The sequence below is a fragment of the Microtus ochrogaster genome, unplaced genomic scaffold (assembly GCF_000317375.1).
Source record: "Microtus ochrogaster isolate Prairie Vole_2 unplaced genomic scaffold, MicOch1.0 UNK31, whole genome shotgun sequence".
NCBI classification, from domain to species: domain Eukaryota; kingdom Metazoa; phylum Chordata; class Mammalia; order Rodentia; family Cricetidae; genus Microtus; species Microtus ochrogaster.
Genome location: NW_004949129.1, coordinates 731,176 through 746,792, shown reverse-complemented (window position 1 = coordinate 746,792; position 15,617 = coordinate 731,176). Strand labels below are relative to the sequence as shown.

General features: G+C 42.4%; 1 protein-coding gene across 2 annotated transcripts; it reads right to left on the bottom strand.

Moving 5' to 3' along the window:
• Nucleotides 1-1,836: 1,836 nt before the first annotated feature.
• LOC101985957 (keratin-associated protein 4-12-like) lies at nucleotides 1,837-9,329 on the bottom strand. 2 transcript variants are annotated; one of them, XM_026789902.1, is made up of 2 exons: nucleotides 8,891-9,329; nucleotides 1,837-2,135 (listed from the first exon to the last, which is right to left on the bottom strand). In XM_026789902.1, the coding sequence occupies exons 1-2, from the start codon at nucleotides 9,327-9,329 to the stop codon at nucleotides 1,837-1,839; spliced, it is 738 nt and encodes a 245-aa protein (XP_026645703.1). The 2 variants fall into 2 exon arrangements, with proteins under 2 accessions (XP_026645703.1, XP_005368444.2); XM_005368387.2 differs by having other exon boundaries at nucleotides 1,837-2,184; nucleotides 8,910-9,329.
• Nucleotides 9,330-15,617: the final 6,288 nt, after the last annotated feature.

The following is a 15,617-nucleotide window of genomic DNA, read 5'->3' as shown; positions in this document are numbered from 1 at the left end:
AATAGCCACAAAAATATAAAATATCTTGGGGTAACCCTAACTAAGCAAGTGAAAGATTTTTTATGACAAAACTTCAAGTCTTTGAAGAAAGAAATTAAGGAAGGTATCAGAAGATGAAAAAATCTCCTATGCTCATGGACCGGTAGGATTAATGGTAAAAATGGTCATCTTACAAAAAACAATCTATTGGTTCAAGTAATCCCCACCAGAATTCCAACACAATTCTTCACAGGCCGTGAAAGAACAATACCCAGTTTCATATGGAAAAATGATAAACCCAAGACAGTCATACACTGCCATTTTAAAAAGATTTCCCTCCATGTGTTCTTGACAACTTCACTTGTCTTAAAGTCCATGCGGATGTTCTAAGGGATGATGGCCTTGAAAGTGTTTTAATGGATTGCTGTGGAAAGCTGGCTGTTGCTTGAATACTTGGTACAGAATCTCTTACTCTTTCACCTTTTTATTTTCTTTTTTATATATAACTTAATTTTTTATGTTCATTGGTGTTTGCTCTGCATGTATCTGTGTGAGGGTGTTGGATCCTCTGGCACTGGAGTTACAGACAGGTGTGAAATGCCATGTAGGTGCTGGGAATTGAACCTGGGTCCTCTGGAAGAGCAGCCAGAGTTCTTACCTGCTTAGCCATCTCTCCAGACCTACTTTGTTGACTTTTCATTCTTTGACGTTTTCATTCCTGTATGGGTTTTAGCCTTTCTCATTTCCTGTCCCCCAGTTTTATCCCTTGCTCAGACCCAGAACTTCCTCCTGACTGGCCCCCTCCCCTTTCTCATGCCTTCATCTGTGGGAGTGATCTACTGGGCATAAGTAGGCCTGGCTCATGAGCATGGCTAGAAGGTTATTTCTTGTAACATGGGCAACTCATCAGCAATTAGGTCTCTGAAGATAGTCGGCATCTCTCAGCCGTCATCAACAAAGCCTCTTCTTTCAGGGGACGTGGGCAATGAATGCAGACTCACAACCATTAAAGCAGAGGAGAAGGGTCTGGTGAGAACTCAGTCCTCAGCTGGACATTTTATCACACATGCATGTATGCATATACACACAGGCACGCACATGCATGCACATGTCCACCTACATGCTTACACACTCTGCTCAGAAAAGATCACGAAAAAGAGAGGAAAGAGTGCAAAAGCCAGCAGCGTCTTTTGACGTGGCAGCTTGATGCGCTCATGACCTCCCTGCAGCTGATTGATCGCTATGACTTCCTTTTTTCCAATTTTAGACTCACCGTGTTGGGAATTTTCTGAAGTCATGAGAACCGGAAAGTTTGGTGTAGTTGGACTTCGAGTAAAATTTCCATTAACTGAAGACAATCGTTATAAAGCAACAGACACGGAAAAATTGCATTTCTATTCCAATTAAAGGTGTTTTATTTAGAAGTAACGGCAATAAGGCACAGAGATGTCACAGTTATGGGGAAAACAAGATGACACTAGTCTGTAGTGAGACTTTGAGCTGTAAAGTTATAATCTGACTCAACAGCGACTGGAGGGATTTCCATTTTGGATAGAGAAGACATGCATTCTGATTATTTAATATAATATTCTGTATTAATTATTTGAGAATATTGTACACACAATGTATTGTGATCACATTAATACCTCCATTCCTCCCCCTAACTCCTTCAGGATTCACTCCCACCTCCCTCTATATTAATTTCTTAATCTGCAATTTCATATTTTGGCCTGAGACGAGGTAGAAGTCAAAAGAGGCAGCTATCCTGAGTCTAGGACAGAGAGGAATGGCCTCTCTAAAGATGGCTTTTCATAACAAAGGAGGTGGTGAAAATGGGCGTGTTCAGGAAGGAAGATCTCAGCAGCAGCAAGGGGTGGCACAGCACATGGGGCGGGGGCAGGTGGAGATGACACAGGTGGGGCGGTAGCAAGTGGTCTGGCAGCAGACCTGACCGCAGACTGGACGCAGGCAGCAGCAGGGACGGCAGCAGGGGCGGCAGCAGGGCTGGCAGCAGGGGCTGCAGCAGGGGCTGCAGCAGGGGCGGCAGCAGGGCTGGCAGCAGGGGCGGCAGCAGGGCTGGCAGCAGGGGCTGCAGCAGGGGCGGCAGCAGCTGGACACACAGCAGCTGGGACGGCAGCAGCTGGGCTGACAGCAGCCTTGGCCACAATCCTCCTCAGAGCAGAGGGAGCCACAACAGGAGCTGACCATGGTGTCAGAGATGGAGGTTCTGGGTGGGTTTACAAGAGAGTGAGTTCCACGTTTTGGAGTCTCCTTGCTTCAGGCCCCCTTTTATACCCAGCTAAGTCGTTTCTGTAATTATGAAAATACTATTTCCTTGTTTTTGTTTACATGGTACAAATGCAAATTAATCGGCTACAGATTTCTAGCAAAACCTACCAACATGTAGGAAATAATTACTTGACTTTTCTCATGTTTCCTGGAGTTCCACAATGAATCACCTCATGCATTTCTCCCTCAGTTGCCCTATTACGTGGCCTCAATCCCTGCTTGTCATGTGACTCGGCAGAGTTGTTATATGTACTTCAGTTACCATTCCAACATGATTTCAGAGGGGCTACTCATGGAGCGGGAATTCGCGGTAGATAAATTCTGGCTTCTGTTAAATGCACCACTGGAATGAAAGCAGGAAGAAAAGTCTCCCTCCCCCACCATCAAATGTGAGAATGCAGAACGCTCATGTTCCATGTGTATATTCTAGGTGCCCGTTGAGCTAGTGAAACTCCTAGGACATTCCAGGATGTGGTCAGTCTCAGAACCCCTCTGCACTGACCAAGGGTTAAGCATGACTTAGTGTTTTCATGCCCTGAAGAGTCATCTGGGACTGAGATCTGTCTTTGGAGGTCCCCCAGACTGAGGTAGACTAACATAATTTAATAGTTTTAAATGCATTTTTTCTGGAATATTAAGATATCTCATTGCTATATTTTACTGACATCTTACCAAAATATTTTCATATGTTCTAGTTTTTGTAATCTGTTTAATTTTTAGAGACATTAAGATGAATATAAGACCTATTTCCAATTTTACATGTGCTTACACAGAAATTGCATTCATAGAGTTTACATCAGGATTCCAGAGAAATGCTGCTTTCAACCGGATAAGAGAAACTTCTCTATAGTGGGTGACAGTTAATGCAGTGACTTAGAGTCCCTAATAGGACATACCCATGAAGTAACCATAGTAACCTCAAATACACATATTTAGAATGACAAACAAATGAAATGAGAGCTAAGGGTAGTTACCATTTTAGTCAGTATACATTTAGATGTGGCCAATAGTAACAATAAGTGAGATCAGAAGGTTTATATAATCATATAACATATATATAATTATATATATTACATTTATATAATTATGCATGCTACATATGTGACAATAGTAATCAAAGAGAAAGAGGCCATTGATTAGAGAGATTGGAAAGGTATGGAATGATTTGGAGGGCGGACACATGGGTGGAAGGGGAGGGAAGAAAGGGAAGGGGGAAATGATGCAATTCTATTTTAACTAAAGGTTAAGTTTTTAAAAATATGAAATAAAATGGACTCACTTTCACTTGTTGTTTGCAAATATGATATCACCAATTGTATAATGGACATAAACTTTAAACTTAAAATGTTTCAATATATTTTTATTCACTAACACCTAAAAATCCTTTTATTGGTATAAACAAAGTACTTTTGCACATGCTCTTAAGGGTTCTCCATGATTGTGGTGATTGTTTGTGTTCTAACAAATAAAGCTTGCCTGAAGATGAGAGTGTAGAGCTAGCTACTAGTTAGCTAAAGAGGCCAGTAGTGGTGGCACACACCTTTAATTCCAGTGCTCGGGAAGCAGAGGCAGATGGATCTCTGTGAGTTCAAGACCACCCTGGGCTACATTAGATTGATCCAGTCTCAAAGGGAAACAGAGCCAGGCAGTGGTGGCTCACACTTTTAATCCCAGTACCTGGGAGTCCACATGCCTTTAATTCCAGCACTATGAAGGTGGAGACAGTAAGGGATATGGCTAGGCAGAGAAAGAAATACAAGGCAGAGGAGACAGGAGCTCATTCTGAGGATTCGTAGGGACAGGATCACCCCTTTGGTCTGAGGAGTCAGTAGAGATAAGAACTAGTGACTGGCTTCTCTACTTCTCTGGTCTTTCAGCAAGCTTTATTTGTTAGATCACAAACAAAATATCGCAACACAAGATAAGAATGCTTTTTTTTTTCCAAGAAAGGGAGACCAGGCTGGCCTTGAACTCACAGAGATCTTCCTGTCTCTCCCTCCTGAGTGCTGGGATTAAAGGTGTGTGCCACCAGTTTTTGTTTTTAGTGGTAAGAAAACTGAATGTCCAAGAAATTTTCATCCTAGATCACCCTAAGAAAGACCAAGAAAGTGAAGTGAGTTCATTATGAGACAATAAAGTGACCAAGAGAATTCAGAGATCTCAGTAGCATGGGTGTCTGAAGCTATGAAGGCATCTCTCTCTCTCTGGAGGCACTAGAATTGTGAGCATCTGCTGATGAACAGTTTTAATTTTCATGAGGAAATTGCCATAGAGCTCACACATTTCCAGAAATTTTGGGTTAAGAGTTACACGTTGAAAATCAAATGAGAGCTTTATGTTTAGAGATGAATGAAAGAAAGAAGGAAGGGCATGAGGAAAGAAGCTCAAAACGTATGCAACTAATAATGGAACATACTGGAACATGTTCTGCTTTCATACCCTGCTGAGGGGCCTCCATCCCATGATTGACTCATAAACAAATCATCAAAAGAGGCAAGACACTGTGTGAGTCAAGATCAAGGTGGAGCCTAATCACACCTTCATACTTGTGATGTGTTAGGCATCACTGGCCTCTGAGCCCAACGGGAAGTTCTTTGGGTTGCTCTGGCTTCCAAGGACACAATCACCTGGCATTCTCCTTCCCTACACCCTGTGTTTCAGAGTTGGTTTTGTGGGACATCCTGCCTCCCTTGGAGTGTCACGTCTCAATAGTCTGATGGCTCACACATGTGTCAGGTGGCTACAGAGAGCGTGAGTGTGGAAGGACATTGGCATGAGAACGCAGAGGTCTGCAGGTCCTGGCTCTGTCCTAGATGGATGCCATAGATATAAAAGCGTGAATGTAACCCTCCTGGGATAATGCCAATGACAAGACCCCAGAGAAACTGAATCTATGTGAGACCTGTTAATTTCAGGAATGTATCACAAGCAAAACCAGAGGATCTTGACAGGCTAAGGCTTATGACCACTGACCTTAAATTCCCCACCAATATGAGTGATTTATGGTGCAGCCTTAGACTAGATTTTCAGTCTGTTGTGTGAATCATGGGAAATGAAATTGCAAACAAAGGCTTATCCTGACTAGTGGTGTAGTATCTTGAGTTTGTCCCTCCTGCGGAAGCTCATCATTGCTGATTCCATCTGGGCTGACCTACATCTTTTTAATTCAGAATACATATGAATGCCATGTCAATTTGCAGATACCTAAACTCCTCTATATTAAATCTATATGGAGAAGACATGATTTTGGTTAGATCTGAGAAAAAATGGCTCCAAAGATGTTATAATTTCTTTAATGCCTAAGAAGGCACATTAATCTCCTCAGGAATCTAGGGTTGTCCCAACCTCTCCAATATGAAGATTCCAATTTATAGAATCATGAACATTCCTGGTGGATCTACATTTCATGCAAAAAAAGGGAACAAACACTTGATGTCTCAGGAGGATTCCTTTCTCAAGTGGACTAAGCAGATACCTGCTTCTCTGTGAGTTGACATTGGGTCTCAGAAAGGATCTGTCTCCTTACCTTTGAAGTATGTTAATCAGCAAAGCTATACAGGATGTCTTGAATATTTGATCCAGGTTATGTACACATTGGATAGAAATGATTGTTTTGAAAACACCTTATTTACAGTGAAAATGTGTGCAAGTGAATTCTAGCCTGAGGATTTGATGTACCTCCTCATATTCTGTAGTTCAGTGACAGGGACCCAACAGTATGATGGCATCAACTCTCGGAGTCTTGGTGAGGGGAACTTTGGAATAAACATTTTTGGGGCTGAGGGGATCTTTAAACCTGTGCAAATTTTGGTGGTCTTCCAGATCATCTATTCATTATCACAGAATCTATACTTGTGCTCAAATTTATCTGTAATTCTCCCCCGAAAAGTTCTCTACAGGTATCTGTACCCAGACTTCACATACATAGATATATCCACTTTTAATGAAAGAAGGTATGGTACCCTTTTGCAGAGTAATTGCTGCTTCTGGTTCAGCCCATATATTTTAATCTAGTAGGCATTGATGTGTTTTCCTTTCCAGTAACTAGAATACACTAATACTTCAAACCAAGGAATCCAAAGATGATTTAATTTACTGAGTTATCTTCTCCTTAGTCCATTCAGGAATATGTGTGCTTCTTTGTATTACTCCAGGTTCTGTTGATATGGTGGTTTGTTGCAACCAAAGGCATACTTTTTTTTTCTACAGGAATGAAAGATTTCCTGACAACTTTTACTCTAAGCTTTAATTATGGTGTTTTAATTAAGGTGTTTAAAATATGAAGGTGCTAAAGAAGGTAGAAGGACAGAGAGGGAGAAAAAGGAAAGAGATATCTTAATTCAGGAAGTCAGTAAAAGGCTAGTGAGAAACAGGGTACTAGGGAAAGTCTCAGGATTCCACAGGATGACCCCAGCTAAGACTCTAAGCAACAGTTGAGAGGATGCTTAAACTGGCCTTCTTCTCTAATCAGATTGATGACTACCTCAGTTGTCATCATAGAACCTTCATCTAGTGTGCGAAATCCTTCTGTATATGTGTTGCTTTTATTTTTTAATGAATAAAGAAGCGTCTTTCATCCAATGGCTTAACAGAGTAAAGATAGGCTGAAAGAGATATACAAAATACAGCTAGGTTGGGAAAACAAAACAAAACTGAATGCTGGGAGAAAGAAGGCAGAGTCAGAAGAAGGCATGGATGGAGCTGCCAAAGGAAAAAGACATGAGCCACCAGCCAGAACCTTGTTGGTAAGCCACAAGCCTTATGGTAAAATATTAAATAATAGAAATGGGTTAACCCCAGATATAAGAGCTAGCTAGAAATATGCTTAAGTGATTTGCCAAATAGTGATTTAATTAAGATAGTTTCTGCATGATTATTTTGGGTCTGGGAAGTCAGTAATGAACAAGCAGCCTTTCACAACAAATTGCCACTCCAACATGGCCAATTATATCCATGTAAAGCCTGACAAAGCTTAAAAAGAAATTCTAGACACAAAAGAACAAAGTTAAGCATGGCTTAACACTGTGGCTTCTTTAAGAAAGGTTCTTCTGATTCAGTGGTAGGAAAAAAATCATCATAAACAACAACAACAAACCACACAGTTTCTGATTGATGGCTTCCTGGGCTGTGCTGCTAGCATGAACTCTGGCTCTTTCAGGAGGCTCAGCACTTGAATGGGGTTTGTGGGCAGTGTGCTGCAAGTTACTTGGTGGCAGCATGGGCCAACTGGTTACCAGGGTTGAGGTGATGAGCATGGCTCTCACCCAGCAGTCTCAGAGGCAATGAACAGACTTCTACCATATTGAACTGAGTGGAGTCAAAAGGCAAAGCAGCCTTAGTCCTGGCTTTTAGTCCTAGGAAGGGATATGGTTAGGCAGAGAGAGGAATATAAGGTAGGATGAGATAGGAGCTCAGTCTGAGGATTTGTAGGGACAGGGCTGCTCCTTTGGTCTGACAATTCAGGAGAGGTGTTTATACTCCAGAACCTGCTGGCATCCAGAAAGGTGGCCTTCCCTGATATCAGATTTGAGCTTTGTAGTTTTTCTAGGAATCTGACCTGCTTCTATGACTATCTACCAGACTGTGTTCAAGAGAATTTCCTAATTAGATGTTTTCTTTTGGAAAAATTCCTGGGTCTGGTTTTTAGTGAATTCCACATAGTTCACATACCATGAGGTGGCTTCCGTTTAAAGACAGGCTCCTCTAGAGTGTTACTGTCATGGCCACTACTCTCTAGGGCTCAGCTACAGGAAGTGGACAAAATGGACAAATAAATAAAGATTAATAGAGAAAATAATGGTGTAAACCTTGAAAGAGAAAAATGAAAGGTTAAGCGGGAAGTGATCCAGAGGTCACAGCACACATGGGGACCACCCATGCTATGTGACAATGTGCACAAGGCCAGCAACACTGAGACTCGGGAGACAGGGCTCAGAGATGGGGTACTTCATGTGCTCAGGATAGAAGGAAGCCAGCGCAGAGCACCTGTGAGCAGGACACAGCTGGATGGGACTGGCCTCCATTCCCGCCTGAGAACAGGAGGCTGAGACATGATCAGTGAGTGTGAATGGAAGCATGTGCTTACTAACGCCCTCCTCCACTTGCTCTGGGTCCCATGGTTCAACCCTCTTGCCCAGAGCTTCTTCCTCTGACTGAGAAACCTCTGGTAGAGAGAACCACATGGGAGCTCCAAGAAAACACCTCCCGCATTGCAGCAGGCACAAAGAGAAAACAGAGGCACAGGGAAATAAATCTGCTTTGGGTATTTTTTTCTTTTGCTATTTTGAGAGGAGCTAAAAATAAATCGAGAACTAAGAGTAATTAATGAGACATAAGGAGATAAGACACATTTGCATTTGGATGTCTAAAGTTTAGATTTAATATATAGAAATACTTCTATTAAACGAATGAGACAGAAAATAGACATCAGAATGGGATTAACATGCTAGATTAAAGGGAAAATCCAAACTTATCTGGTTAGGAAAGAGTAAGTGCATTTTGAGGCCTAAATCAAGATCAAAGACATCAATCTTTTGGGATTCATGTCACAGGGGGTCTACATCTGGAATTCTGGGTGATGAAGATCAGGAGACTGTGAGGGAGAGTGCTCAGCAGCAAGAACAGCTAGAGCATGCTGGGTGGCAGCAAGTGGGGCGGCAGCAGAGGGAGATGCAGCACTGGGGTCTGCAGCACTGGGGTCTGCAGCAGCTGGATACACAGCAGGTGGGGCGGCAGCAGCTGGACACACAGCAGCTGGGACGGCAACAACAGGGGCGGCAGCAGGAAGGCCTGCAGCAGCTGGAAATGCAGCAACTGGGGCGGCAGCAGCTGGACACACAGCAGCTGGGGCGGCAGCAGGAAGGCCTGCAGCAGCTAGAAATGCAGCAGCTGGGTCTGCAGCAGCTGGGGCGGCAGCAGCTGGGGAGGCAGCAGCTGGGTCTGCAGCAGCTGGACACACAGCAGATGGGCCTGCAGCAGGTGGGCCTACAGCAGCTGGGTTGGCAGCAGCCTTGGCCACAGCCCTCCTCAGAGCAGACAGAGCCACAACAGGAGCTGACCATGTTGTCAGAGGTGGAGGTTCTGGGTGGGTTTACAAGAAGGTGGGTAGGAAGATTTGGAAATGGGAGTCTCTCTGCCCACATCCCCTTTTATACCCCTCTGAGGGGCTGCTGTTCTCACATGCAGCATTCTTTCCTTCCTATCATCTAGGTTAATTAATAGGTGATTATCAAATTAGGAGAGTTTCTTTTCCTGGTTACACTGTTAATGTGAATGGATAATTTCCTTCCTAGCATGTTAGTATTCACCGTCAGTTCTTATTGAACCATCTCTTAAGTGGCTTTTTTTTTCCCTTTTAATTTCTTTCGAGAGAGCTGTCACCTGACATTTGATGTCCTGGTCTCCATGTTTCAGTGTCATTTTTGTGGCACCTCTTCCTTTCCTGTAAGCAGTCACATGCTTACTTTCTTGTAATTGCTCTGGTGACCCTGGAAGATACAGGTACTTTACACTGATGGCTCATGCATAATGGGTCAGGTAAGCACAGAAAGACCAGTGGCTTGAAACAGGGATGCATTGGCACCAGGCTCTGTTCTTATTGGCTCTTGTTAATGTGGCTGTTTCTGCAGATCTTAGCTGGCTAGGGCCGAAGGCATGGTAACTTTGTAGAGAATCACAGTCCAGGGGGCATCGCTTAAGAAGAAGAATGAATGTAGAGATAATGATTTATGCACAGCAAGTTAGAAATGGCAGCAGAGGCAGGGTGGTATGTAACTAAGAGGGTTGAATGTGTGTCCATAAAAACATTTATGTTCCTCACAACAGATGAATATGGACAAAACTGGTATGGCCACGACTCTGTATCTATAGGAGACTATATACATGCATATATGTATAATGAAAGATATTAATAGTATTGGATAATCAATTGGTGTGCTCTTCCCTGGGAGAGACTATTCCCCTCACTCTCAGAATTCCTCTGTTTCTCATAGCTCCTTGTTGAGGGTTGAGGCCTCATGTGCATCCCTTTGTTCACTTAAACAATAAACATGTCTCTTATTATTGTCTTTGTTTAGCTCATGTTTAGGCAGTTATGTTAGTAAGATATGAAAACAGAAGCAAGTAACATTATACAGACCGTGTAGGTTGTACTCATGTATGTGTGTATGTGTGTGTGTGCCGTGTGTGTGTACAACACACACATGCAACATACATGTAACAGCAACAATGAAAAAAGGAAGCCATACATTTGAAAAGAAGAAATGGGTGATATAGGAGAAGGTTTAGAGGGAGGAAAGGTAAAGGGAAATTCTGTAATAATAATAGAATCTCAAGAAATAAAAGAAGTAATTTTTAAAACAGAAATCAAGATATTGAAGGTCAATGAGCAAGGGCATGAGCCGAGTTGGAAAGTGCCCATCCTTCCTCCGGAATCCAATCCTGCCATGGTACTTAGGCCTGTGACACATCGGCTGTCAACAGGGCAGGTTCCCAAGTTAAAAGCCTTCAAGTGTTGTACACAGTAATAATTCCTTCACTCCTTTATTATGATCATCTCCAGGGAAACAGTGCATGTGCATTTGGAGGCTGGTACGGAGTAGATCAGAGTTCACACGAAGTGATAGTCTGAAAACAAATGTGTATTTCCCACTTCCCCCTCATAGTCTCTTCACTGTGTCAACCAGAGTACCTGAAGGTAATTTTCTCAGTCCATATGTGTGAAATCCATGAGCTCCTTCCCTTAAGCTCTAGAGTAAAAACTATACAACAGAAAATCCACATGAAACCCTTGAAACAATCTAACCTTCATCCCTATACTCCAGGCGAGGCACAAAATAAATATTGTATACTAGAGCTCCCTGCAAAGGCATGACAATGTAGGGATTGTTAATCTGCCCTGTGTACCTGTGTGTTAAGACCCACGTAAAGAAGATGGCTGGAGACAGACAAAGTCGATACCCCCAGTGACTTAGCAACAGCAGTTGATAAAATACATATGCAGTGTGACTTAGAACAAATTCTTGGTGTCTAGACTGTGCAGTAGAGAGTGGACTGGCAACTCACACACACACACACACACACACACACACACACACATATATGGATTCTATTTGGATTCCTCTCCCTTAATAAAAAGATATCAAGTTATGTACAGAATTTGAATAGAAGAAGCTAGTGCATAAAAGTTTAAGCTCAATTCTCAGCCACCATTTGGAAAGATGCAAACTTCTTTGCATAAATTCAGACTCTGTGGATAATGAAGTTGATTTTTCAGAGGTGAGGATACCCCAAGAGACATTCATGTTCCCTAGGGTGAAATTTACCCCTGCTAATGTTTTTCTAGGCTTCAAATGTCAGTAGACAGTTCTGGGGTTTGCAGTTGGAATAGCACTGTGCAGTAGAGGTGGAAAGAATATATTAAGCATTAGATGACACACTATAGTGGTCTTGAAGTTCTTAGGTACAGATATTCTAACCACATATAGAACATAGATAGTACAGCAAGGACAGAGAAACCAAGATGTTGGAAATTTCCAGATTTGAGCTTCTCTTCTGGGCACTGCAGTATAGTAATCAGAAAAGAGCTTTCACAGAGGGATATTCTGGGATAGTCAATCACAGTAGGACATGGGGGCTGGAAGACTTTGCAGCAGCTGAGGAATCAGAAAGCAATAAAAGCTATTGTCCAGCTTGCGTCTCCACTTCCTACCATCCAGGATCCCATGCAAGCAATAGCCCTGACCAGAGGAAGCATGGAATTTTCTCAAAAACTAAACTAAAACTGTCAGAAGATCCAGCTATGCTGCTTCAGATTTTATGTTCAAACGAATAAAAAAAAAACCCAAGAGGGACCCCTATATATCTAGGTATTCTGTAGCACTTCTCAATATGTAATCATAGAGGCAGGCTAAACAGAGTCTATATATGCATGGATATATTATCAGCTGAAACATATGGACAGTGGAGCATTATTTATATATCAAGAATATAGCCAATCTATGTGTAAGAAAATGAATAGAAGTAGAAATTGTCACAATAGGCAAAACAGCCAAAGTCAGAAATACAATTATCAATGTTTTGTCAGATATGTGTCACACACATACATGTTCACAGTATTGCACACTTACACACATGCCACTGAAAAAGAAAAATGTTATAAATGGGAAGAAAGTATGAATGACAACTGAGAAGAGAAACTAGACAAGTAGAAGTGAGCAGGTATATGCTACCTGTGGGATATATGCAAAATATGCATTTATGGTTGCAATTTCTACTATTTTGTGATGCTAATTTCTACTCTTGGTAATATGAGCATTCAGTACTATCATCATTGAAAATTAAGTCACCAAACTATTGTTGACAACAAAAATAATCCAAATTGTTCAGAAAAATAGAATGAAAATGCAAGGACATATGTTAAAATCTTACCATTTTAAGGGATAACAATTCCAAAATGAATGTCTATACCATGGCATGCCCCACATATTATGGAAAAATTTTTTCAGTGGTGGCAATATTGAGATCAGGACTGTGACTGTCTAGGAAATCTATGACCAAAGGAGTAGACACAATTCTGAAGGTTGCAGTAAGCAAGTTCAGTCAGGAACTAATTGGAGAACATTTTATGAGGACCTAGAGCGTAATTGAGGGTAGAGCGGCAAGCCAGCCAAGAGTTCTATAATGAGCAGGTCAAGCCTGGAGACATAAGGGTACCAAGTCACTTATTGTCCTTGTGACTTTGGGAGAATACATTTGGATACAAGGGAATAGAAATAAGAGAATGTTTCTCAACAACACTCTCACTGCTTGGGTGTTCTGCACCAGAGACTTTGACTCCACTATTTAAGCTTCAACTTCTTTCAAAGAGAGTCTTTAGGGAGCAAGTTTCATGCTCGTGGACCATTAAAGCACCTTCTGTATTAAGAGAAAAACTCAGAAGTTAATAGAAAGCTGGTGTTTCAGAAGTCAACTGCTGGAGTCTGTTCCTTGTGTAGAGAGGAAATAAAAATATAGATAGAAAAAAAACCAGAAAAATTAACAGAAGGCATGATGGCTTATTGTTTATATGCTTTGAAAATTTAGATTTATTTGTGAATGGTGGACATTGCCTTTTGAAAACATTGCAAAGGCCAAATAGTTCCATGAGGATGAAGTGATATTGCAAAGACTCTAGAGAAGATCCAAAGTAGTGTACATTTTAGAGATAGCAAGCAGTCAGGAGTGTGGGTAGCATAATTTGTGTCCCAATTCATCCCAGGTACATCAGAGACTGTGTTCTAAAGAAGGTGGTCTTGTAGCAGTGGTCTGGTAACAGGTGGTCAGGCAGCAGGTGCTCTGGCAGATGCATCGACACAGCAGTAAACTTCAACACAGTTTGACATTGGTTTTACAAATTGGAGGTTCTAGATTTGCTTGGATGAAGGTTGATTGATTGGAAGATTTTGGAGTCTCCTTGCCCACATGTCTTTTTATATCCTGCTAAGGTGTTGTAGGGTGATCACTTGTTGGTTCCTGGCTGCTTGGAAGAGATGGACAGATTTTTTGAAGGGTGGACCTGGGTGTGGGTATGGGAACAGTTGCTCTACACAAGGAACATTTGAGGCTGTAAGAGAAGAGCAGGGCAGGATGCCCAAGAACATGAAGCAAGAGGAAATCTTTTCCAGGATCAGGAGACCCAGGGTATCTGTTCCTTCAGTAGGTGGTCTAGCAGCAGTTGGACCCACAACAGCAGGGTTGGCAGCAGCAGGGTCGGCAGCAGGTGGTCCTGCGGCAGGTGGTCTGGCAGCAGCATGGCTGGCAGCAGCATGGGCCACAACAACACTGCATCATGTCAGAGGCTGGAGGGTGTATGTAGGTTTGACAGAAGATGGGTCAGACTGTGGTTTTATAGCCTTTTTGCCCAGGTCTGCTTTTATACCCAGCTGAGGGGCCTCCATCTCATGATTTACTCTAAACAAATCATCAAAGGAAGCAAGACACTGTATGAGTAAAGATTAAGCTGGATCCTAATGATATCTTCATACTTGTGATCTGTTAGGCATCACTGGCAACAGACGGCCTTAAAGCACAAGGGAAGTTCTTATGGGTTTCTCTGGCTTCCAAGGGAACAGTCATCTGACATTCTCATGCCATACACCCTGTGTTTCAGAGTTGGTTTTGTTGGTCATCCTGCCTCCGTTGTAGTGTCACATCTCATTAGTCTGATGGCTCACACATAATGGGGTCAGGTGTCTACAGAGAGCGTGAGTATGGAAGGACATTGGCATGAGAACACAGAGGTCTGCAGGTCCTGGCCCTGTCCTAGATGGATGCCCTGGATAAACATGATGTGCAATGTATCTCTGCAGGGATAATTCTAATGACAAGACAGTAGAGAAACCCAATCCATGTTATTCCTCTCTCTGAAGGGTAGGCAATCCAAACAAAGCCAGAGGATGGGTGGTGTGAATACTGACGTTAATTTCTCTACCCATGCCAATCACATCCAGTCTTGTCTTCGTCCATGGGTTGGGTTTGTTGTGTGAAGTGTTGGAAATGAAAGCAAATAGAGAAGCCTTTTAGGTCCTTGAGCAATGAGGGTTAGAGGCATTCATAGAGTACATCCCTACTGCAGAGTCATAAATTGGTTGTATCCTCTTGGGGTTTTATGAGAAGATCCAGTGTCTCTAGATGAACTGTGGTTCTTCAGGACTCTAAATTCAACAGCCCAAGGAGCTTTTCACTAAGGAATCATCCTTAGCACATGCTGTCCATTGGTTCCATCAAGAGAAAGTCTAGCCATCCCTGTGAGATCAACTCAAAAAAATCAGTAGCCCTCCTATACACCAGTGATAAAGAAGCGGAGAGAGAAATCAGAGAAACATTACCTTTTATGATAGCCACAGATACTGTGAAGTATCTTGGGGTAACACTAACCAAGGAAGTGAAAGATCTATTTGACAAGAACTTTAAGTCTTTGAAGAAAGAAATTGAAGAGGATACCGGAAAATGGAAGGATCTCCCATGCTCTTGGATTGGGAGGATCAACATAGTAAAAATAGCAATTCTACCAAAGGCAATCTATAGATTCAAGGCAATCCCCATAAAAGTTCTTCACAGACCCTGAGAGCACAATTGTAGTAATAGGAGCGGCGGGGCTGCGTCCCCAGCACCCCGGCCGCCTGGCTAGCTTATGCCCCAAAATAACAACACACAAATTGTATTCATTTAAACATTGCTTGGCCCTTTAGCTCTAGCCCTTACTGGCTAATTCTGATATCCCGATCAACCCATCTCTAATAATCTGTGTAGCCCCGGTCTTACTGGGAAAGATTCAGCATGTCTGACCTGGCGGCTTGCTTCATCGCGTG

What these genes read in the sequence shown, in the direction of transcription:
- LOC101985957 (XM_005368387.2), bottom strand. Translation starts at nt 9,329, where the DNA reads ATGGTCAGCTCCTGTTGTGGCTCTGTCTGCTCTGAGGAGGGCTGTGGC. An exon ending in GCTGCCGCCCCACTTGCTGC is followed by an intron (nt 2,185 to 8,909) that starts CACCCAGCATGC and finishes TCTGACACCATG; the next exon opens with GTCAGCTCCTGTTGTGGCTC.